Consider the following 25,532-nt stretch of genomic DNA (forward strand, 5'->3'; position numbering starts at 1 on the left):
ATGCCCCTCCTTGAATTTCACCATCTAAGATGAATGATTGTGTCATCCATCATCTGTCCCTCTTACCATCATGGTTAAAAAACAAAAACCTGGAGATTCCTAGTTATGAGTTTTTTTGAGTTTTGAGTTTTTTAATGTTTGAAGCAGATGTAAAAAGCAGAGCAAGGGAGAAGGGATAAACATCTGTGCCATTTTCTCAATCTCAGTTCCTCTCCCTCATGCTTCTATTGTTCCATAGAGGAAAACTTCAGAGTACCATAGCTCTATTCCCCTCACCCCCATGAGACTAATTGTTCCTGAGGTACAATTTGCATTAGCAAAATGTTATGTAGGGGGAGGTAGTTACCAGCCACACACCCCCGCCCAGTATCATGGAAAGATTCTTCTATCCACATAAGCCAAGGTTTTCCCTTGCAATAGCAGCTGTACAAAAGTTGGCCACTGTGTGAGGAGGAGGAGGAGGAGAAGAGTAGTTTGGATTTATATCCCCACCTTTCTCTCCTGTAGGAGACTCAAAGGGGCTTACAATCTCCTTGCCCTTCCCCGCTCACAACAAACACCCTGTGAGGTGAGTGGGGCTGAGAGAGCTCTGAAAAGCTGTGACTAGCCCAAGGTCACCCAGCTGGCATGTGTTGGAGTTCACAGGCTAATCTGAATTCCCCAGATAAGCCTCCACAGCTCAAGGGGCAGAGTGAGGAATCAAACCCGGTTCCTCCAGATTAGAATGCACCTGCTCTTAACCACTGTGCCACTGCTGCTCTGAGGCACTAGATGCACCACTAGCCTGATCCAACAACGTTCTTATGTTCCTACCAAAGTAGCTTGCTCTAGCAGGAGTTGGCAGATTTGTTGCCAACTTAACCTTACCTATTTCCTGCTAAGTCAGGGGGAAGCTATCAGTTATCCAGTGATTCTCGACTAGATTTTACATAAGACACAGGCTCCTTACTCTTTGTGCCTTACAGTCTTGTGCTAGTTTATGCGCAGCATATACAACAAAAACCAGTCGTACTAAATCATGTGTTGTTTTCCTCTGTTGGCACACAAAGAACTATGATTCTGTTCTGATAAAATGCAATGAATCCTTTTGCCTAATACCAAGTTGACTCAGTCTACTCATTTGTCAACAGCATCAGGTCAAACACAAATTCTGAACAGTCTCTTCAGGTGAATGGGATGAGAACCAGGATGTTTTCTTCTCCGGATCTACTTAATAGGTGATTGGGCAGAAGGAACAGGCCGGCGGTTTCACAAAACATTGTGTTCCCCGCCACCCTTTAAAAGGAAAAGACAGCCAAGATTTTCAAGGAATTCTAAAAGGAAGCTGCAAGGTTTCGGTGTGTGTGTGTGTGTGTGTGTGTTTTAATTCATTTAAAATATTTATAGCTGGCCTTTTAAAGTACTTTACAATACTCTAAAAATAAACCAGGGAAAAATAAAACAACCCATAAAACGAAACATATAAGCTGTCCCATTAAAATATCATGTTAATATGTTAAAATCCCTGCAGCAGCTTAAAACTACTAAAAACCTAGAAAAACTGTCTTTATCTGATACTTGAAAGTTATAACTGAAAGTGCAAGTTGAATAGAAACAAGGGATCCAACATGCAAGGTATCGCCGCTATCATCTAAAAAGTCAATTTTTGGTAGCAACCCAGGTCTCTTGAAAATGGGCTCGCTCAAAGATGGGCCTCCAAGAAAGATATTCATTATCAAGCAGGAGGATTCATATGGGAGTTGGACAGTTCTTCGGATTGTCCGGTCTCCTCCAAATACTGTCTCATACTAATATAAAATGTAAAATGTAAAAATGAAACACAGAAAGGAATAATAAGCTCACTATATAATTCTGAATTTGGCCCCATAATGTGGATAAAAAAAATCAACACAGAGAAGCCATGTATTAGAGAGTGGCACCCCCCCCTCCCCACCACCCCCTAGTTTTGTAGAAAATCCACAAATTAAACGGGGGACTTTTAACAATTCCCCCCAAACCTCAATTTACAGGAGAATTTACATGATGTCATAAGATCCAAGCCCCCATTTTGCGGGTTGCTGGGCAAGTCCATAAACAGATAATGCAAGAAAAGATGAGGCACCACTACTAGGTGTGCGAGGCAGGCAGATGTCGAAAAAGGAAACGGCATGGGCATACCAGGCAGTTGGGATGAAGAAGTGGGGGTGAAGAGGATGAGAGAGGAACAGCTGTTGGATAAGAGAACAAGCAACGTGTGCAGTTCACAGAGGTGGTAAAGGCAGCAAGGAAGGAGGTAGAACAGGCAAGTTTGTGCACATGCAAGGCAACCATCGGTTTTCCAACTCTGCTATGGAAAATTCCTGCAGATTTGGGGATGGTGTGTGGGGAGGACATGTTTTAGGGACAAAACTGTGTATTGCCATGGAATCCACTGGCAGGATAATCTGCCCCAAGATTGTTTCAATATGTTTATTGTTCTAGCTGGGGAAAAGGTATTGCTATGGGAATTTTGCAACATCAGACCAACAATGCAAGTAGCTATGTCCGTTAGAAAAAAAAATAAGGCAATATTTTTGTTAGGCCCAGTTTATCCACCGTGGGATGGGAGATGATGTAGTATAGCCTGATCTTGTCAGATCTTGTAATCTAATCAGGGTTGGTGCTTAGATGATAGAACACTAAGGAAGGCTCTGCAGATGAAGACAATGGCAAACTACCTCTGCTTCTCACTTACCTTAAAAGCCCCTTGCTGGATTCGCAATAAATCATGCGTGACTTGATAATACTTATGTACATAATACATCTTTAGGTAGTTGATGCAAGCTTTTGAGTTCTCTATAACTCTTCTTTAAGCAAGAAAGGCATATGGGAAGAAACCTATGTAGCTGGACAGAATTCTGTAGTTTGAAATCATCATAAAACGGTGAAGACATTCTCTAACCTTAGACGTTTATGGAACACTATGTGACTGGGACATCTTGTCCCAGATACAAGTGAATGGATTATGAATAGGTTACTCAGTGTTGACAAAAATGCAGTGAGCTTTTGTTCATATTGTATCATGTTAAAAAAAACCCTACTCTTTCACCAAGGTATTTGATTGCACCCTCATAATAATTGTGGGATACATTCGGGACATTAATGGTCTAAAGTTTTGTAGTCAGCTTCCAGCCAGTAAGTGTGGAATGGGGGAATGGATTTGAACCCACGTTTAGGAGAGCTACAATAACCCCTGCAAAACACTGACCCTTTTCGCACAACCAAAATAAGATGTCCTGATGATGTTTTTAAAAAACTATCTCATCATTAAAAAAATAGATGAGCTGTCTTTGAAGATATCGGAACTGATTCGCATATTGTTTGTTTGTGTCTTTGAAGACAGCTCATCAAAAACTAAAAAAGGGAAAACTATATATTGTCAAAATTGGCAGGAAGAGCTGAGTTGAACCATGAACTTTTTGAGCTAAAAAGAAGCATGCGCCATGCATGCAGAGAAAATGTCCCAGGCAACTGTAGCAAATGGTGGGCACAACAGAGGTTTCAAGCAGCAGAAAATGGCCAGTGGGAGAAAACAAAACGGATAGCTTTTTTGATTGGGTGGGAGAAATAAGTTGTCTCCTGAACTCTGCACAGCAAGCCGACTTGGCAAAAAAGAATTGCCAGTTTAGCATTTTCACAAAAACCCAGGTTGAGCAGCAATAAACATCCTGAAGACACCTGGGGGGAGGGGGGGAGGAGCTGTTTTGCCTTCCTACCCAGGACGCTTCCCCCCACGCCCACCCCCATCCTCAGGGCGCTTTATTTGCGCTGTGCAGAAAGGGCCACTGTTTTTATCTTCTGCATTGAGACAATTCATTCAAACAGTCTCTCCAATGACCTCTTTAAATAGAGTAAGTTAGCAAACACAATCGATAGGGGAAGAGGGAAGAAACTGTGAAAAAAAGCTTACAAGGGAGAATGCGTGCAAATATTCTTACTGAATGCTGAATATTCACGAACATCCTGGCATCTTACTAGGGACACAAAGAAATGCCTCAGCATTTCTCTTCTCAGCTTTGTGCTCGGGTTAGGAAAAGAAGACAAAGGGCTGCAAACAGGCGGATTTCTGCATGTCCGATTGATCTTGAGCGAAGCAAAATTCTGATACATACATGCTAGTAGCTGTAAAGCAAAAAAAGTGGACTGTATTATAAATTAATTCATCCTGAGAAGACTGCAACAAGCCGGGGGGAAGAGGAGGGGGGGGGGCGTGCGTATTATGCAAGATGCCAGTCAAAATGCCGGCTACCTGCGGCACCCAAACCCAGTGTCCCCGCACAGTAACTGTGGATCCAAGCAGCAGTCCGGCAACTAGCTGGCGTCCTGCAAAAATAATGCAATAACGCAATCCCTTCCTTTCAACACCAGAAGGGACGTGGGTGTGAAGGCTCAATACTGGATCGCATTTCTGATTTACGGCACCCCTATAATACTGCAGCGTGGCCGTGAAGCAAAGAAGTAGGTTTCCAAGAAAGGAGAGGAAAAATAAATAAGACAAGAACAACAACGGCTACGTCGTAAAGGGTTGAAAAAAAACCCCAAACTCAGGGTCAACCTCGCACAGGTTGAAAAAAAAAAGAACTCCAAATCCAGAGTCAGCCGCGCGTGGGTTGAAAAAAACCCCAAATCCTGGGTCAACCGCGCATGACTCAAAAAGCTCCGCCTCGAGTTCTCCAAGCCTAGCATGCTTTCCCGGCGCATGCGCCCTGGGACTTCGCCGCTGGTGGCGTAACCTAGCAACCATCAAAGCTGAACCGAACGAGGAGCTGCGAGGGCTTCAAAGCGTGGCTACACGTGTAAATAGATACGTCAGAGTGAGTGACGTTTTGTGAGCAAAGCAGGGCTGTGAAGCTGGCCCTGAGGGTGGGAAGGGCTGTTCCTCAGGGGCGGACTGGGAGGCCAGAAGGGACCTGGGAAGGGGTCCTGCTTCCTGGTCCCTCTCGCTGATGGAGGGTGGATTTTATGATATTAAACACTAGTGAAGTCCCTCCAGTTCCCAACATCTCCAGGGATTTCCCAATCTGGAGTTGGCAACCCAAGTTGGCTGCCTTCCATCTATTCTGTAGGCCTCGAGGTTGGATGTTTGTGCTCTGGGCAGCAGCCTAAGCAGATCCCCTCCCAAATAAATAATCAGTACACTCCTAACTGGAGTGGATGGGGACCATTTGTGCACTGGGTGCACAAGAATTGTGCCAGGGCTGATCATTTGCTCCTGCTTCACTTTTGGACTGTTTGTGATTATTCAATATCCATGTCACCTTCACAATTTTCAGGGGCAAAAACAGGTTCTTGCACCCTAGGAACTTATAGTCTAAAGCAGATAGTGAAGGAGCATGAATGAAGGAATGAAAGAATGAAGGAATGAAGGAATGAATGATGTGGGCAAATGCAGTGCCACAAGCTAACTCTCATTGTTATAAAGCAAAACGTATAATCATTAAGAGTTTTGCTGCTGGAATGGTCGTGCTGGTTCATAGCAGTGTGCTAGGGACCAAGGTATATAATCTGAACACAGATTTGAGGCAGGCCTGTAAATTAAATTATGCAGTATGGTGTCCTTCTACTTGTAGAGTGCTGTTTCCAAGTGCATGTTCTCCTTCCCCATTGCCAGTAAACCTGTAATATAAACTCCTTTCCCAACGTTCTTTCCTTTGCGATTAACTGTGCTCTGGTGCCAATCAACTATAATATTAGTATATCTCTATAGTTCAATGATCAATATGTTTACCCAGAAGTAAGGGCCAAAAGTAGATATAGCTTACCAGCTTATTCTTCATGTGTTTGCATATACAAAGTGGGAGATGGAGAATGTTTAATTAATTTGAATATAAAAGGGGGACTCAGTTGGCAGGAGCTGAATCTTCTCCCCTGGTTTGCCACCTCAGGAAATACCTGAAATTATGCATCTTAATTTCTAAAAATGCACATAGTTCTTAGTTATTTTCCTCTTTTAATACTGTGCAACGCTGTGCTTTTAGTCTTCACTAACCAAGTTGTTTTTTTTTTATTTCCACGGATGTTCTAACATGCGATGCATCCATATGGCCTAGCTACAGAGGTGCGATAAAAACTTCATCCTACTTGTACCTCAAAATGTTAGGCAGATTGCCCTAAGATGGTTCAAACTTCAGGAAATCTTTCTGTGCCACGCCTTCTATATCAGCCTGAATTTGGGGCAGTGGTCTAGGAATGCCAGTCTGGGAATGTGAGACGTGGGAATCCCCTGGAATTACAACTGATCTCCAGACTGCAGAGATCAGCTCCCCTGGAGAAAATGGGTGCTTCGAAGGGTGGCCTCTATGGCATCATATCCCCCTGAGCTCTCTGTCATCCCTGGGCTCCATCCCCAAATCTTCAAAAGTTTCCCAACCTGGATCTGGCAACTCTCTCCCCCACCCCCCACTGGTGGTTGGGTAGACCCAGCAACCCTTTAGTAGTCTGAGATGAAACAAAGCAGCACAGTAATTAATTTGAGATGAGCAAAAGGGGTATCGATAACGTTATTAAAGAAGTGGGTGCTTTATGGAAAGGTGAAGAATAATGCTGGGTCATGTTATTGAACTAGAATTACAAAAGAATTAATGGTGGGAAATGTTGGTAGGAGGGAGAAGTACTGTTCCTTATCAGGATTGATTTAACAGAAAAGCACTCTGGAAACAGCTTTTCAAGGACTGTTATCATTTAAGGTTTATGTTGGGCGGAAGGGTGCAGGAAGTTTGAGAAAGCCTGTAAATGTGTTCCATTCCTAACTATTGAACAAGTATAAGAGTCAGTGTAGTGTAGTGGTTAAGAGTGGACCTTTATCTGGTGAACCAGATTTGTTTCCCTATTCCTACATTCCTGCTGGGTGCCCTTGGGCTAGTCACAGTTTATTCAGAAGTCTCTCAGTCCCACCTTCCTGACAAGGTGTCTGTTGTTGGGAGAGGAGTTTGTAAGCTGCCTTGAATCTCCTTACAAGAGAGAAAGGCAGGGTATACATCCAAGCTCCTCCTGTTCTGAACAAAGATGTCCATTGCATTGAAATCAGTAATTCTGTGGCCCATAATCAGCCCATGTTCTACTTTTCAGTACACTGCGCAGGGCTGCAATCTCAATCTCTTCTGCCTCTTCTACCATTGCTGATATCCATACACTTAACTGCTTCTAGACTCAGCATGATTGACCTCCTTTTTCAGTTCCATTCCAATTTCCTTCTTGGAACTCTAGCAAAAGGTGCCTTAAGAGGAAGGAAAATTTAATGGGGAACTAATGAGCCACATCTACAAGTTGACATAATGTCCCCTTCCCTCAAGTGTTCTAACTGGAGCCTGCGTCAGGCACTGGAGCAGGTAGGGTATTCCCTTGTCGAATATGAGCCTAGTACATTTCATTCCACCCATTTTCCAAGGAGCTCAAGGTAGCACACATGTTTCTAACCTCCACATTTCATTCTTACAACAAGTATAGGTTGTGACCAGCCTAAAGTCATAAAGAGAGCTTCATGGTCATGTGGGGATCTAAGTCAGGGTCTCTGAGAACCTAACGTGACATTTTAACCTCAGTGCTGTTTGGGCATTCTGAACCAGTCCATATTGGTATATGTGCATAGGATGTTGAGTGTGTGGGAATAGGTTTGAGGTTGAAGAAGCCAAGGGCAGATTATAGAGCACACTGGTCAGAAAAGACCTCACCAAACGAAGAAGAAGAGTTTGGATTTATATCCTCCCTTTCTCTCCTGTAGGAGACTCAAAGGAGTTTACAATCTCCTTGCCCTTCCTCCCTCACAACAAACACCCTGTGAGGTGGATGGGGCTGTGAAAGCTCTGAAAAGCTGTGACTAGCCCAAGGTCACCCAGCTGGCATATGTGGGAGTGCACAGGCTAATCTGAATTCCCCTGATAAGCCTCCACAGCTCAAGTGGCAGAGCGAGGAATCAAACCCAGTTCCTCCAGATTAGAGTACATCTGCTCGTAACCACTATGCCACTGCTGCTCCCAAAGCATCTATTTTGATTGAATAGGATGCAGAGCTGTAGCTACTTACTTGCAAAGAATCTTTGATTCACTATTTTGTAGGGGTAAAATCATGCCACAGGCCCATGTTCCTTTTCACATTTGTTTCCCATCCTCCTTCAACAGAGTTCAGAGGATTGTACTGGGGTGGGGCGATCCACATCTCATATCTTCATGTTTTATATGATCCTGATCCTTTTTCTTTGGAATTCGCTGTGCCTATCCCTAGATAAGAATGAGTTTTGACTGGCCAAGTGAACTTTAGTTTTGTTCATACTTTGGCTCGTTCCCCCCCCCCCCCCCCTTGGTTTCACTGTGTCACAGCTGAACAATTTGTGCTCTTGTTGCTTTGGTCTTTATTTACGTCAATAAATTTCCTTGTTTAGATCCAAAAATGAATATTCTTCTTGCCAACAGTACAGCTAGGGATGGCTAAGAGTTCTGTCTCTCAGGGACTGTCTCTCCTACAGCAGCATAATGAGTCTTGGTGTAAACAATTTAGCAAGTACTATGTGGGAAAGAAGGAGGGAAGATACTGACTTGTGTGGAAGGATTTCAGGGGTTTTGGAAAGCGATGCCTTTCTGGAGTCCATGCATTTCCAGTTCCTAACAAATCAGTGGAGAATTTCATGATGTCATCTTCAGGGGCTCAAGGTTTCTGGGGATCCAAGGAAGGAAGAAGGAAGTGGGAGGCAGGAAATCAGTTGGTGGGTACCATCATGGCACCTTTTCATACCACTCTGGGGATTGCCATCTTAGAATAATGAATTGGCATGGTTCTGCATAGTGAGAATGAGTGGAAACAGCGACTGTGATGTAGTGTTATTGTTAGAGTGTCATATTGAAAACAGCCTGGTTCAAATCTCCCGCTAAAGTATGAAGTTCTCTGGATGATCTTGGGCCAATCAGTCTCTCTGAACCTAATCAGCCATTTAGGGCTGCTGTGAGGATAGCGATTGGTAAATAAATTTGTATGTATGAATTGATTTAACAGCCTGAAAGCCTTTCAGGCTCTGCTTTATCAGGTGTTGCCTGCTTGTGATCTAGCAAACATGAACTAACAAGCACACTCCAAATGCATAGCATTTTTGAGGTTAGAAATGGAAAAAAGACCTTAATCTAATTATACTGACATTTCCTTAAGAAGCGCTTTAATGTATAACCCCTTTTATACGATTAGCTTTTGAGGCAGGGTCTCCTAATTTTCTTGATAAAAATGCCCCGCTGTTCATTTAAAAGAACTGGCTGAGGAGCTGCCATGTCCCATTTCTTTTAGGCTCATATTAAAATGCTTTTTCCTGTAGTCTCCCTCTTGGGAGGAAGGATTTTACTGTGCATCTCAGCAAGACAGTTGGAATTTCACACATCATTTTTAGAAGACTTTCCCATTCAGATTGTTTGTCACAGCTTGTGTCGCCTCCAAGGGCTGCTAGGGGTAGCTACATCTAGAAATCTGGTTTTTGCCTTAGAACCCTCTAATTGCAGAGATGGAATCGACTTTATCACATTTTGTTAATTGTCTGCTTTGATTACACAAACAAGTGATTATTGACTGCACTGAGAATTGTACAAAACACAGGGAAATATGTTCCCTTTTCAGAATGATTTGACAGTATGCCCAGGGTTTGGTGTCCAGAGTTTCAGCTGAAAGTTGATCTTGCAGGCAGTCTTTTGGTTAAAAAATACTGGACTGAGTTGATCTGAAGTTCTGGGCAAGTTGAAAGTTTTGCTGCAATTTATAAAGCACAAACTTATTTTCTTCTGATATTCTCTGGCATTCAGTAACCATCATAAATTTACAATATGGACTTTTACCCACCATTAAATGTAGCTAATTATCTGAACAACTTAACTATATCTTGTTATAGAAACTTATTCTCCAGAGCGAGAATCTGTTTACAGAGCGAGATTAAATGTGTTTGAATTGGAAATGTTGTCTGGCCGTTTGAAGGATATTCCGTATGAATACAGGCTGTGTCCGTGTAATAATAACATGATTGAATAAATTTATAATATGGTCTCCAGTGTCTCTTCCTTTTCTGAATTTAGTTTGAACAGCTGACATTTTTTTGTTCCATGCATAGCAAAAGTATTCATTGTAAAATTTTGAGCATCACTTTGGTTGCGTGGAATGATGGTCCGGGAGCCAGTGTGATGTTGTAGCTAGGAGTGTTGGACTAGTATCCGGAAGACCCAGTTTCAAATCCCATGGAAACTCATTGGGTGACCTTGGGACAGTCACACACTGTTACCCTAATCCAGAGGCGTAGCTGGGCCAACTGCCGCCGGTGTGCAGTGTGTTTTTTCCGCCCCCCGTGGCACCCTGCGCCCCCCGCGCCCCCCTTCCCACATTTATTTTAGTTCCTTTTCTTTTTCTAGTATTTTTTCAGACTGAAAAAAGCGGCCTCTTCACAGTTCAGGCTAAAAACTGCTAAAAACTCCAAGTGAAATTAGTTGCCTATCCATTTCTTGTAGCTGCTGAAGAGGATTTTCAAGACAGTAGCGACTCAACAGCGGTCTCTCCTAGAGAAAGATAATGTTGGTTCTGTACACGGATCAAGTATTCATCACTGCTCTGTAGTTCACCTTACATCCTCCCCTTTGCTGCCTGTTCTCTATAGGAGGCAATTTCCCACAAAACTGACCTGTAATTCTTCGACAAAAAATTCAGTAGCATATCCGGTATATAGTAGCCTTCAGAAATATGAGCAATGATTTTGGACCAAAAAAGAGCATTTTTTATCTTTTATCTTTATTGGAATAATGTAGATGGTACAATCAGGAGAAGGGAGGATATCTCAGAAACTTTGCATGGTGGGGAAGCCCTGTGTTTACTCACGTCATTGCTTCTCCATTCATGATGGAAGTGGGGGGAGGGGGGAGTCTAATTTTTTACTACTAAAGGTGTGTACAGGTGATAGGAACTGAACCCTCTGCTGCTTTAATTCACCATGCTGTTGTTTCAAACACTTTTCTCCCCCTCCTGACTCACCTGTGGAGTCAGGTGAGGAGAAAAACACCTGCACTAATGGAGCACAGTGAGGTGGGAGGTGGGATTCAGTTTGCCTCGTTCATGGGCAACCTGCTTTATAGGCAGATGCGGTAGATACAGGACTGCTCCTCGTATTTCAGCCACCCCTAATTAATTAATTACTAACATTTACATGCCACCTCTCTGCCCTTACAAGGGCTGCCAAGGCAGCTAACCATTTAAAACATACAAGATAAAAGTACGTTATAAAACCATTACAATACCCCCTTCCAAGCATACCTTGTATAAACAACCATTAAAAGAGTTTTAAAACAGTTAGGATACAAATAATATGATTCTGCAGGCTAAAAACTGCAGCTCATTTTTCCTCTCCTCTTCACCCAGTTAAGTGGAAATACTGTGAAGTTCAGCCGCATTTTGACAGAGGAGTATGTCAGCCACTTCATGTGTGTCCGCTTAAGACAGGGGTCTGCAACCTGCGGCTCTCCATGCTGGCAGGGGCTGATGGGATTTGTAGTCCATGAACATCTGGAGAGCCGCAGGTTGCAGACCCCTGGCTTATGAGTACCGAAATGAGTACTAAATAATCTGTTTCAGTATATTTAATATGGTTTACTCTGTTCATGTGAACACAGCTGGAAAGAATGTGGCTTTTACTAATAAAAGCAGGAAAGTGTTGGATCACAGTCGTATCACTCTGTCGCTGTTGTGCAGGCTAATCAACCAGGCATTTGCATAACTGAGATGAAAAGAGCACTTGTTCATAATTGCTCAGCATCTAGGTACATTTTTGTGATTGGGGGTGGAAAGTGCCATCAAGTTGCAGCCGACTTTTGACGGTCTTGTTGGGAGTTCAATCAAAAACACATTCAGAGGTGTTTTGCCATTGCCTGCCTCTGTGTAGTGACCTGGGCTTCCTTAATGGCAGAGGCGTATCAAGGGGAAATGTAGCCTGGTGCAAAATCTGAGTTTTCCATGCCTCCCCCTCCGTATGAACAGCTGCCCTCCCGTACCATGACTAAACAATTTTTTTTTGCACTAGATCTTGAAGCCAGTGTATGGACCCAGGGGGAAGGAGGAAGGATGTGGGGGGTGATTCCCCCCCACGTGACACAGCCTGGGAACATTTGACCCCATATGTCCCCCTGGGCAGTATGCCCCTCCCACCCAAATGCAAACCAAAGCTGAGCCTGCTTCGTTCTGAGATTGGACAAGATGGGACTAGCCTAACCCATCCAGAAGAGCGACATCCCCTTCGATAGTATAATTTGTCTGCTGTTTAGGTTACTAATATACAAAAAAAAATCCACTTCTTTTATTTTGTTCTGCTTTGAGAATGAAGCATCGAACTAGCTGTGCTTGGGAAAGGTCGACTTTTTAAATCCTCTTTGTAGGTGTCACAATGAAGGAAATAATTACATTTCTGAAGTGAGGCCAAAAGGCTGCCAGCCCAATAACCTCATAATTGCTTCATATTAATGCTTGTTCCCCATGTTAGTGCTCTTAATTGTTGTTATTGAATTCAAAGTGCATTTTTAATTTACAAAAGCAGCACATTTGAAAGGTACATGCTTCAAAAACATTTTAAGTGAATCCCGAGGTGAAAATTTGATCTTCCAGTACTCCAAAGCTTACGGAGTCACAACTAGCAGGGAGCAAAACGTCTGATCGGTTCAAGATGGTGAGGCTAGATACTCACTTAACCTTGGCCTTTCATTTATGACAGTGTTAACACGCCCGCGGAATCAATTCCATTATTTTTAAACAAGTACTCCATACATAATGGTTCACTTTTTTCCTGTTCTTGCAGCTTATGGGATCTCTTTTTTTCCCCCTCCCAGAGGCAAAACAATGACTAGTTACTCAATTTATGTGATAAGTGTATGATGGCAGGTTCAAGGAGCACGTATTGTCGAGTTCGGTGCCTAGAATCACAGACAGATCAATATTGTAAATCACTTTTTATGTGGAGAGCTTGAACATTTTTGTCTAAGTATTTTAGCAAGATCTGTAGCAGGGGAGAATCAGACTCAAGAACGTTAAACATCCTCTTCCCTCCTCTTGATTCTTTGCAAACACTGGCTGGGAGGTCCATATGTCATTCACAATGTCTGCCTGCCCACAGTCTAGTTTCTAATAAAGAATGATGTGTGTGTGTGTTCAAACATATTTCGTAATACAGTTACTGTGCATGTCACGGGGAGTGCAGTTGAGTTTAGTTGCATATGGATGAAAGTGCATTGCTCAGGTGATTTCATTCCTTGACAACTTGGTTTCCTGAGATTTGAAAGATAATTGATCTGAAAAAGTTACAATAACAAGATAGTTGATAATACATTCTGTACTCACAGAAGACTGTTTCTTGGACCTTGCAAATCCCTCTGGTACTGATACTGGTGCACATGTGCATTGCCTAAAAATATGGAAAAGAGAACCATATGAAACATATAACGTGTAGTAGGGTGTTGTGTGTTTTCCGGGTTGTGTGGGCGTGTTCCAGTAACGTTTTCTCCTGATCTTTCGATGCCAGCCACAGATGCAGGCAAAAACGTCAGGAGAAAATGCTACTGGAACCCAGTCATACAACCCAGAAAACCCACAACACCCTAATGATTCCGGCCGTGAAAGCCTTCTACAATACATATAACGTGTAGTGTTGCCAGTATCAAGTTGGGAAATTTCTGGAAATCTGGATAGCCAGGGAAAGGCAGGTTTCGGGGAGGGGAAGGACTTCAGCAGGGTATGTATGAGGCCAGGGAGTCTACCCTTCAAACCAAGGAGATGCTATTTCCGAATGCTCTCTAGTATAAAATATTCCATTTTATATTTTTTGTTTATTGAGATGTATATAATCCACGCAAATAAAAGAAAACTACTTTATTGGGAGAAAATGTTTAGCCCAACCTGCTTCCTCAGTCCTGGTTTTCTGTTTACACAGAGCGCCTAAAAAGTCCAGCGTGTTCATCCCCTTCTCTTTTGTTTGTTTTTAGAATGGGTAAGAAAATAAAAAAGGAAGTGGAGCCGCCTCCTAAGGATGTGGTAAGTTTATAAAATATAGCCTGTGTTGAGAATGCAGTAGTTCTGCAATTATAGTTTGCTGTCCTCTTTCAATTTTTTACTCCAGTTTGCCCAACCTTGCCTCCTTAAATATGTGTTGCAAAGATAGTTTCTTTTTCGTTTTGTTCGTACTGTGTGGGTAAACAGAGTGACCAGTCACAGTCGAGAATCTTGCCTGCAGGCCTTGTCTCTCTCTCCACTTTACAAATGTATAAAACAATCTGGGAACAAAGATGTTTCAGTTCTAAAAGGTAAAAGAAAGGAAAGCAAGATACAATCTCTGGTTTAAATCTGTGGAGACTATGCCTATTTGTGAAGCATAATTTAGTAGGCTTATGGGGTCTGCAACCTGCGGCTCTCCAGATGTTCATGGACTACAATTCCCATCAGCCCCTGCACCCTTCCAGCTGAGGACAGCCGTATATTTTTTTCAGGCCAGGCACCAGGCCGGGTATATTTGGAGAGTGAGTCCTGCATATGTGAAAACCACAGATAGTTTAGAGCTTCAAACATTAATATCAGAACCTTGAACCTGATTGAGCACTCTACTGGAAACCAGTGCAGCCAACAGAGCACTGTAAGGACCTGGCAGCTGCATTTTGAACCAGCTGGAGTTTCTGGATCAGTCTCTGCATCGAGAGAGTTACAGTAGTCCAGTCTGGTGGTGACTGTGACATGGATCACTGTAGCAAGGTTGGGATGGGACAAGGAGGCCTACCAAAGGTGGTGAAACACCAGCTTAGCCACATTTTCAACCTGTGTTTCCATAGATAAGGAGGCATCAAACATCACACCCAAACTCTTGACGGCTGGCATAAATGTTGACTATACCCTGTCAAGAGTTGGAAGGTAGCCAACTCTCCTTGAGTCCTCCCAACCCAGCCACAGGACCTCCGTCTTCAATGGATTTAATTTCAGCTGGCTCTGTTCCAACCTTTTTACCATAACTTCCAGACAGCTGGCCAAAATATCTGGCATAGCATCTAGCCATTCATCCATCAACAGATACAATTGGGTGTCATCAGCATACTGGTGACAACACAGGCCAAAACTCTGGACCAATTGGGCAGGAAGGTGCACATATATGTTAACAACATTGGGGAGAAGGTCACCCCCCCCCCCCAAATGCCACACACCAATGAATAATGTGGTGATGTCCCCTTCCCTTGTGCCAACCTTTCCTGTAGTACTTGTTCTGTACATTGTGAAACTGTTAGGTTTCTCACCACTGTAGAAGCAGAAGAAGGAAGCAATCTGGTGAAGGAACAGATTGACCTATCAGTCCTAACATAAAACCTACAATCTTGTATATGCAAAGGAGAACACTGTTGCTTTCCATTTCAACTGTGGTGCCACAGTTAAATAGAAAAGTATGTTCATTTCCAAAATAGAAATAGAGAAGTATGTTCATTTCCAAAATCCCTCTTTTACCTTTTGTGAAAACTGTTGATTTGGGTATTCTGCTCATATTTTTAAATATTTGATTACTTGTTCAGCAAATCTAACTGAAAGAAAGTGAACAGTTACATATCAACTGTGATTAGTGTTTCTAAAATTGCTTCCTAGCCAAGAGGTATCTTTTAGATAGTGGAGAACATGTTTTTAATAACCAAAGACTGATTATTATTCTGTTGGTCTTGCAATGTTAACGGAACAATTCATAAACAGTATTTGGTGTTTAACGAAGGACCAAACCTGTTTAAGGAATTTGACTGTGTGTCTCTTAATTATCATAGTGCTGCCTTCATCTGCGCAGCAGCGGGGGGGGGGGGGGGGGAGGGGGAAGACTCATTCACTGATGTGTACGGTCAAGAGGTTAAAGAGGCTGGTGAAGTTCTGGGACTAATCTGTTCCGCCTTAAAAGGTTGAAATCTGCATCACGTGAAATCTGCATCACGAGGCTTCCTTTCATTCACAGAATTTTGACTTTATCAGAACTGAATTTCATAGCATTTTTACCGGCCAGCCATCAGTATTTGGTATTTGCCATTTTATTGCTCCTTTCAGTCTTCCGTAGCTATAGCAGGTATACATTATTTTATGACCTGCAGATATAGCCACCCTTTTGTATGTACCACAAATTTATATTAAAGAAGTCCTAGTGCAATGCTTGAACATGTCAGCTACTCCGACAAATACTGTTTGCTCCTTCTTTGTCAAGACTGACTGTTTTATTGCTCTATAACTACCTGCTGATCCATTAGGTCCCATGAATACTTGTTCTTTATAGGCTTGGCAGCATACTCTGTAAAACCTGTGCTGGTTACTTAGCTCCATACTTTATAATTCTGTGTGTCTGGTACAGACCACCTGGCTAAACTACTAAGATTCAGTGAAAAGTTGGGTTTAGTCCCAGTTCTCTGTCAGCATCATAAATCTCAACTGTTCATTCTTTTTCTATCAACTTGACTAACAGCCTTATATACAAGGCACCTCTAGTTAGCGTTCATGGACAGGACGGTTGAGGTCTGGTTTCCTACTTACTCTGAAGAGCTGAGGTTGAAGTTTGCTGAGATTTTGTTCCGGACTCTGCTAGCCAAAGATCTGCTCCTGTGCTTGAACATGACTTTTTCTGAGAAGTTGGCACTATCAAAGAATCATAGAGTTGGAAGTGACCCCAAGGGCCATCAAGCCCAACCTCCTACAATGCAGGAACACACAATCAAAGCACTCCTGACAGATGGCATCCAGCCTCTCTTTTAAAACTTCCAAAGAAGGAGACCCCACCACACTGAGGTAGTGCATTCCACTGCTGAACAGCCTTTTCTGTCAGGAAGTTTTTCCTGATGTTTAGGTGGAATCTCTTTTCTTGTACCTTGAACCCATTACTCCTGGTCCTAGTCTCTGGAGCAGCAGAAAACAAATTTGCTCTCTCACCAACATGACATCCCTTCTAATATCTAAACATGGCTATCTTCCATTTGTACTTCGCAGGCAAATATTTTCCATGCTTGAGGATTTAACTTTCAATTTTTTCTCTCCAAAGCCTAGCCAACTGGCAACATCTCGGGTTTTTTTTTAATTAATCCAAGCTGAGTTGCATCTAGATCTAAGTTTCAAGGACAAAACAATCTACGTGGCTGGTCAGGCTGATCGATGGTTGGTATCCAACAAAACAGTCAGTAGTGTAGCATAACAAGCATATCATGCAAATTTGGCAGAGGAAAGGAACAAACTTCTGGCTTATGGGGTGTGGCTCTCTTAAAGGTTGTATGTTTCTCAGGGGTAGGACATTTCTATAAAGTTCCTGACTGAACAGGAAGTTTCCCTGGAGAACTAGAAAGAACTTAAAAGGGTATTAGCCGGAAATATGAAAAGTGAACAAGTTTGACTGCTTCCAGGATCTCTCAAGATAGCTAGCATAGGGGGGAAAAATTCACCTCAAAGATCTTGAGGCTTAAGCTCATAGTTTGCAACCCCTGATACTTTACTGTCTAACAGTGAAATATAATTTGTTACAACCAAATTTTTGTCTTTTATGAATATTTTTAAAAGTTTGTCTTCATTGAAGTTACCCCCAGGAATGTATAGTCAGTCTATAAACAATGAAACTGCAAAACTAAGCCACCGTTTCCCCTGTCTACAAACCTCAATAAATAAAACTGCCAAACGGTACCCTATTCATGTTTTGTATTTAAAAAAGAAGGAAACCAAAACGTTGAGGAAAAACTATGCAATATACAAATATAATATAGACAAATGGGCAAATACAATATAAAGAGAGTACCTTACTTGCTTCATCAAACAGCCATCATGTAAGCCATTGATGAACATTGCTTTACTGAAATGCATATGGCACTTTGTGTTGCCTCATTGCCTGTAGATGTTTGCATTCTGTTCTTGGTTTGTTATTATATTAAATCATCTGTGTAGTTCCTTGCGCACACAACAGAGTTGGCTATCATTTGAACATCATTTTTCCTTCACTGCCTTGCTCATTGCTCTGATGACTTGGTGCATTAAGAAATACAGTTGTTGTACAAAAGTTTTTGCATTCAGCCAGTTATGTCCTCTTACCTCCTCAAGCCAGCAAGTATGCTTATGTGCTCAAAAATCTTACTAGAGAACCCTCCTGAAGCCAGTACTTATATGGTATCGATGACTATGCTATCCCTGTCAGTTGATCTGGTCATCCAGTCTTGGCCTGTGTTCTTTACCTGTTTGGGTCAGCAGGTGCATTTAGCTTCATGTCTAGACAGCAGAGATGATGGGTGCAGGCATGCCTATCATCTCCCCTCCTACTGTCACTGACCTGGCCTGAATCAAGCAGACTCTGTTCAGGGGCTGAGCTGTCACTTTCTCCTATACTTCCCCAGTGCTTGATGATGGGAGTGGCAGAGCCTTTGCCTGTCATCACAGCTGCTGCCTTGCGTCCAAGCAGTGGCCCTTCAGGAATCTCCTGCATTCCTCAGCGTGGTATAGTGATTAAGAGCAGGTGGATTCTAATCTGGAGGACCGGGTTTGATTCCCCACTCTTCCACCTGAATGGCGGAGGCTTATATACATTTATGAAGTAGTCCCTTCACATCCTCATCTAGGTTGTTGATATTACAAAGCACTGGGCCCAAAACCGAGCCCTCTGCTCCTCATTAGCTACTGCCCTCCAATTATACCAGGGGGGCATTAACTATCACTCTTTGGATGTAATTATCCAACCAATTGTGCGTACCCCTATCCATCCTAAAATTTAATCTACAGCCCTTCAACTTGCTGATCAGAAGAACATCATGAGGAACATTACACATGCCTCACTAAACGGACCTGTTCTGCCAGGCATTTGGCCAGCCGGGGTAACATCGACTTCTTGCCATATGATTAACATCTGGCCTCCCGTGGGTACAAGTAAAGGGGGACGGGGGAGCTGCAGCCATCTGAAAGTTGTATGTGGTTCTATTAATTGGATTTTAGTTGTTATTACTTGTTTTAATTGTAACTGTTTTATGGCTTATGTTGGACACCGCCCTGAGCCCTTCGGGGGAGAACGGTACAGAAATGTGATGAAATAGATAGATAGATAGATAGATAGATAGATAGATAGATAGATAGATAGATAGATAGATAGATAGATAGATAGATAGATAGATAGATAGATAGATAGATAGATAGATAGATAGATAGATAGATAGATGATAGATAGATAGATAGATAGATAGATAGATAGATAGATAGATAGATAGATAGATAGATAGATAGATAGATAGATAGATAGATAGATAGATAGATAGATAGATAGATAGATAGATGATAATCAATCAATCAATCAATCAATCCAGGGTGACTGGTCATTTCTGCTGGGTGACCTTGGACTAGTCACAATTCTTTGGAACTCTCTCAGACTCAACTACCTCACAAGGTGTCTGTTGTGGGGAGAAGAAGGGAAAGGAGCTTGTAAGCCACCTTGAATCTCTCACCTTACAGGAGAGAAAGGCGGGGTATAAATCCAAACTCTTCTGTTCTTCTTCTTCTATGCATAAATCATGTAGAATTCATGGTTTGGTGTTGTTTGGCAACCTCAGCATCCCCATACACCCGTAAATTTGAAAAGGCATCAAAACATGCTATCTTACTTAATATCAATAATCAGTATAACAGATTAACATCCATCTCTTTGCAGTGGGGTTGAGTACAAGATCCCTGTGGCACAGAGTTGTAAGCTGCGGTACTGCAGTTGAAGCTCTGCTTGTGACGTAAGTTCCATCTTACAGAAGGTGGTTTCAGGTAGACAGCTCAAAGTTGACTCAGCATTCCATTCTTCCAAGTTTGATAAAATGAATGTGCAACTTCTTGGGGGTAAGGTGTAGTTCAGTGATGGTGAACCTATGGCACGGGTGCCAGAGGTGGCACGCGGAGCCTTCTCTCTGGGCACGCACACACAGAGTTTGTCATGTGGGGGGGGCAGAAAATCACACACACACCCCACACACATCTAGGCTGGCCTGGGTCGCTGAGCACGACATGTGTGCACCGCGGTAAGCAGGGAGGACTTGGCTGGCGGGCCTGGTTCCTGTGCTCCAGGTGGCTGCTGCCCAAGGGGGGGTGCAGAGGAGGCAGAGATGCTAGAGAGGCACAAAGCAGTGTGCGTGGGACTTGCTGGGGGCTAGAACAGGCTGACCCCTGCTTGAGCGGGTGGGGTGGTGGAAGAGGGAGCCAACCGGTTTTTTCTAAACTAAAAGGAATAAGGGAATTAAAACCCCGGCCTCCCCTTCTGCTAATCTTTTCTTACCAATTCTATGCTACCACTTTTGCCAACTTAATGAATAGATGAAATACTTCTTTTAAACAGATGCAATTCTGATTTTACAACGCGATTCGTTCTATGCCTTTACTAGGAAACTCCGGCTAAATAGGAGAGCATTGATGATAATAGCATGTGCATACCGGGTTTCAGATATTTACTGTTCAGACAGGATTGCAGAATTATCAATAGGAAGAAAAAGGGAGGAGGATTATGTATATTGATCAACAAAAGCTGGTGTCAGGACATGTAACAATAATTCAAAAAATTCTGGTGGATGAAAAAACTTCTTTGGAATCCTTTTACTTATTAATTGCAAACCTTTTATTTGTTCCCCCCTCGAGAGATAAATTCAGTTGGACCTTGTTCTTTTTTGGTTTTACGCTCACTCCACACAAGCCGCCTGTAAAGGCATTAAGAACTCTAGCCTATCAGGATTATGGAGGCCGGTGTCAACACCCTTTGATTCACTGGTTATTACTTGAGATTTAAACAAAGCAAACTTAAGGGAAGACTTACCAAAATAACTTTCAGCATGTCAACTCGTCCCACCAGAGGCAAGAATATCTTAGACCACTGCTATACAACACCGAAAGGAATGCTTTATCGGTCTTCTACCACTTGCAGCTGTAGGCCAGAATATTCTGGATCATTGCATGATTCAATCTTTGCACCTGCCTTTGACAAAACAAAGATTTAAAGCCACAAACCTAATAACTAAACTCAGTGAGAACTTGGACTGAAGAGGCCAAGTTAAAAGCTGCAGGCTTCGTCTTTGACTCGCAAGCAGGACTGGAATATTTTAAAATTATTAATTCCTCTGCAGATTTGGATGAACTCACAAGTATACTGTAACATCATATGTCAGCTTCTGGCAGAAGATCTTTGTATGTCAAATCCAGGAACTTCATGACATATAGGTAACAACAAACCTTGGTTCACAGCTAAACTTTAAGCAGTTACGTGCCGCTCCTAAAAGAAGAGGCCTACAGAAAGGGTGGATAGAGATGTTGCATAATCAGGCCAGAAATGTATTAACAAAGGAGATCAGAGCAGCAAAAGAAAACTACTCCTGAAAAGCTAAAAAACTGGGCTTTTCACCAAACGAAACAACAGCAAACATGTGGAAAACTCTCAAAAAATATCACCGGTTACAGCAAACCACCTTCCCAAGCTGGAAGGAAATCAGCAATTGGCAGACTATCTGAATGTGTTCTACCGTGGTGGTTTGAAAACAATCTACAGTCACCCTTTCTCCACAACCTCTATCTGTCAGACTCACCAACAATAGCCAATCCTTACCATAACTAAACCTTATCATTGGCTTCATAACCCTGGTGATCTCTCAGAAAAGGAAGTGCAAGATCTATTTCACAGACAGAAGCCTGAAAAGCACCAGGCCCAGACAAGATAACTTACCCTTCTTGCTAAAAGTCTGTTGCTGTCCAATTGGCCCCCCATTTTCACCCAAATCTTCAACAAATCACTAGAGATGTGCTATGTTCTTTCCCCTGCGCTTCTAAACACTCCCACTATCGTCCGAAAAGCCGGGCGAAGAAGCCTTTCCATCAAGGAACTGAAATCCACTACAAGACCAGTTGCTCTTAACATCTGTAGTTATGAAAACCTTTTGAAAGGCTGAGTGATGTACCATTTGAAAACCATCACGCGGATCTAATTGTTGGACCCTTGCAATTTGCATACCGAAAGTAAATTAGATCGACAGATCTATGCTGCTGTTAATATGGCTTTGCACTATATCCTACAGCATCTTGAATCGCCAAGAGACCTATGCAAAGAGGGGTTCCTCTTTATTGACTTTTTTAGTTCAGCATTCAATACTATCAGACCGACATTCTTGCTTCTAACTAAACTAAATCCAGCTAGCAGTACCTGGAGCATATTTGTAAGTGGATCACAAGCCTCCTAACAGATAGGAAACAGCAGGTGAAGCCAGGGAAAAATTACATCAGACACCTGTAAAATGAGCACAGGGGCCCCTCAAGGCTGTGTACTTTCCACCACTTCTCTTCTCTCTGTATACCAATGACTGCATCTCAAATGATCCATCTGTTAAAATACACTGAAATGGCAGATGATACAATAGTGATTGGTCTCATTCGAGACAACGATGAAACCGCGATACAGACGGGAGGTTTAAACAACCAGGGGCCTCGTGTGGTGCCACTGGAACAATCTAGAACTGAACACACTTAAAACCGTAGAAATGGTGGTAGATTCTCAGGAGAACCCATCCCATCCTACCTCCTCTCTCACAATAGCCTCAGACAACACGAGTATCAATAGTAGAGACCTTTAAATTTCTAGGCTCCATCATATCTCATGACCTAAAATGGTCACCTAATATCAAAAAATGCCTACCAAAAAAGTTAATAACAAAGAATGTTCTTTCTAAGCGCCAACTCAGGAAGCCTAAACTGCCAAAGGAGCTGCTGATACAGTTCTACAGAGGAATCATTTAGCCCGTCATCTGCACTCCTATAACTGTGTGGTTTGCCCTGCAACCCAAACAAGATCGACACAGATCCCTCAGAGAATAATCAGAACTGCCCAGAAAAAAAAAAAACAATTGCTGCTAACCTGCTCTCCATTGAGGACTCCAGTATACTGCACGGTCAAAAGGGTTGTGGAAAAAATATTTACTGACCCCTCGTATCCTGGACATGTTCCGTTTTAACTTCTACCTTCTAAACGCCGCTACAGCTGAGTACCGCACACCAAGACAACTAGACATAAGAACAGTTTTTTCCCCTCAATGCCATCACTCCTGTTAAACAAATGAATTCCCTCGATAATGTTAAACCATTTATTATATACTTATTATATAATTACTGCACTACTTTTTTTCATCATTCCTCTATTAACGCATCTCCTCCCACTTATGACTGTATGATCTATAGCCTGTGCTGACATTTTATTTTATTTTATTTTTATTTTATGATTTTGCATTTATATGTTTCTCATTACTAATGATTGGTTTCCCTGATTGCCCAATAGACCTATATGACAATTCACTACTAGTGCTGTACCTTATGATTCTTGACAAATGTATTTTTCTTTTATGTACACTGAGAGCATATGCACCGGAGACAAATTCCTTGTGTGTCCAATCACACTTGGCCAATAAAGATTCTATTCTATTCTAAAACCTCAGCATTCAGGCTAAATTGCCAGGTTGGCACTTTGAGATAAATAAGTGGGGTTTGGGTTGCAATTTGGGCTCTCGGTCTCAAAAAGGTTCGCCATCACTGGTGTAGATGATTGGGGAAGGCAATGGCAACCCTGTAAACATGATCTGCCTAGTGAATGTTGTGATATGACATCACCCCATGGGCCATTAATGACCCAACGTTTCCCACATGGAACTACCTTTACCTTGATTACAGATGACTTGCTTACCATATGGAAATGTGGGGCGATTTGTTCAGTTCTTAAAAGCTTGGTAAAATATACCAATGCTGAGGAATTACCATGGAATAAATACCATGGAATAAAGATGTTAATGCTACATATCACTTCATGCCTTTTGTTGTTACTTCCTTTTTTGTTTATGGCCACAAGAGGTTGGGCGGAAGACTGAAACAAGCCCTTATACCTCATCATTTAAATTTTCCACATCTTCTGGGCACATTTTTGAAAATTAAAATGGATTTTTCTTTTCTTTTTAGAAGAGATGGTGTTGTATGCATTTGAGAGTTATCTCTGTAAAAGGAAAAAAATATTGGGAAAACAATCCCTCCCAGTGTGATACTTTATAGTAAAAATTAAGAGCACAAACTGCATCCAACTACATCATAATGTGCCATCACAGATATCAAGTTAGTTTCACATTTTTAAAAAATCCCTTAAAAGCACCAACATATAAACGATTTTGTAAAAATTCACAGCATTTGCTATTTAAAACTTATTCTTGGTATTGCTAAACATAAAAAATTAGGAGAAAAGAAATCAAGGAAGAGGAAACAAACCCAAGCACTTAAAATACTGTGCCATGTTTTTAGTAATACACAGCCCGGCAGCCTCAATGAAGAAAATCCTACACAAGGATATGTGTGTCATCTGTACGAGTTTCATTGCAGATGGACATGGAATAAGAGGAACCAGTACTGTTAGCTGGGATGATCAAGGGCTGACGCTGCTTTATCAACAAGGTGAGGAAATTGAAGCAACTGAGGGCAAAACTCACCCCATTCTTAGGCCTCTTCTGCAAGCACCAGGAGAACAGGTTGCAGACGGGATAAAGTAACCTACTCTCCTGCTGTCCCATTCGTATGCCTCTGTGCAGGCCGCAAATGGAGCCCTCAGAAGCAATGTGGGCTGCCGTTGCGCCTTCACATGGAGGTAAGTCTTTTTAAAAAAAACCTCACCTCCCATGCTGCGTATCACTTGTGTCGCATTGCTCTCACGGCGCTTTGCCATTCGCTCACGAGCGGCTGCAGTCCACATTAAAACAAGTGAATCAGGGATAGCGCGATTCTCAAATAACCTGTTTTGGGGAGGGGGGGACATGGGGCAGACTCACTTTAGGGGCAGGAGCCATGTGAAGTTCCCCCTGAAATAGGTTTTATCCCTGTCCCCAGCCTGGGTTTATTGGCCCATGCGGGAGGGGCCTTAGTTAGTTTGGGGATAACTGATGGGATGCAGAAGCTTATGTATGTGCATTGTGGTGTCCAGAGCCAGCTCAAAGATGTGGGGGATGGTACAGTGGTGCCTTTTATAGCCTGTGCCCTCCCCCATGCTGTATATTTGCTGACTTGGGCATGCCCTCACCCACTGACTTCCTTCTGTGGACAGATAGCAAAAGCTACCCCTTTACACGGGAGCAAATTGAGCAGCATTTTAGCATTAACTACCAGAGCAAAGTTACTCTGTTTAGCATTGCAGTGTAGATGACAGAGAGTTACTAACTATAATAGTATGTGATCAATAATGTATGATTATAAATGCTTCATATGCATCTTAAATAGCTTCAGTGTGTTGTAGAACAAGGCATAATGAGACAGAAATCAATAGCGACATGTAGCATGTTAATTCCCAGTGCCTGCAGATATAGCCACAATGCTTTGTAAGTGAGCAGAATAAAAGTACGTAATTTTGTACTTATTTTGGGAAAGTTTCACATTCAAACATTTGATTCTAAATAAAGAACAAAAGCCTTTGACAAGGTTTTGCCCTTTCTCAAGCTATGTCAGTTTCAAACAGTATCTTAAATAGGGTC

At 42.3% G+C, this 25,532-nt stretch overlaps 1 protein-coding gene across 3 annotated transcripts in view; it reads left to right on the forward strand.

Moving 5' to 3' along the window:
* Positions 1 to 4,732: 4,732 nt before the first annotated feature.
* ARMC3 (armadillo repeat containing 3) overlaps positions 4,733 to 25,532 on the forward strand; it is a 73,903-nt gene continuing 53,103 nt past the window's right edge. For all 3 annotated transcript variants that reach the window (XM_048510297.1, XM_048510299.1, XM_048510298.1), the window contains exons 1-2: positions 4,733 to 4,832; positions 13,992 to 14,040. In XM_048510297.1, the coding sequence (XP_048366254.1) occupies positions 13,993 to 14,040 (48 nt within the window). In that variant the 5' untranslated portion in view covers positions 4,733 to 4,832; position 13,992. The remainder of the gene's footprint in view (positions 4,833 to 13,991; positions 14,041 to 25,532) is intronic.

This window comes from Sphaerodactylus townsendi, linkage group LG11, assembly GCF_021028975.2.
Source record: "Sphaerodactylus townsendi isolate TG3544 linkage group LG11, MPM_Stown_v2.3, whole genome shotgun sequence".
NCBI classification, from domain to species: domain Eukaryota; kingdom Metazoa; phylum Chordata; class Lepidosauria; order Squamata; family Sphaerodactylidae; genus Sphaerodactylus; species Sphaerodactylus townsendi.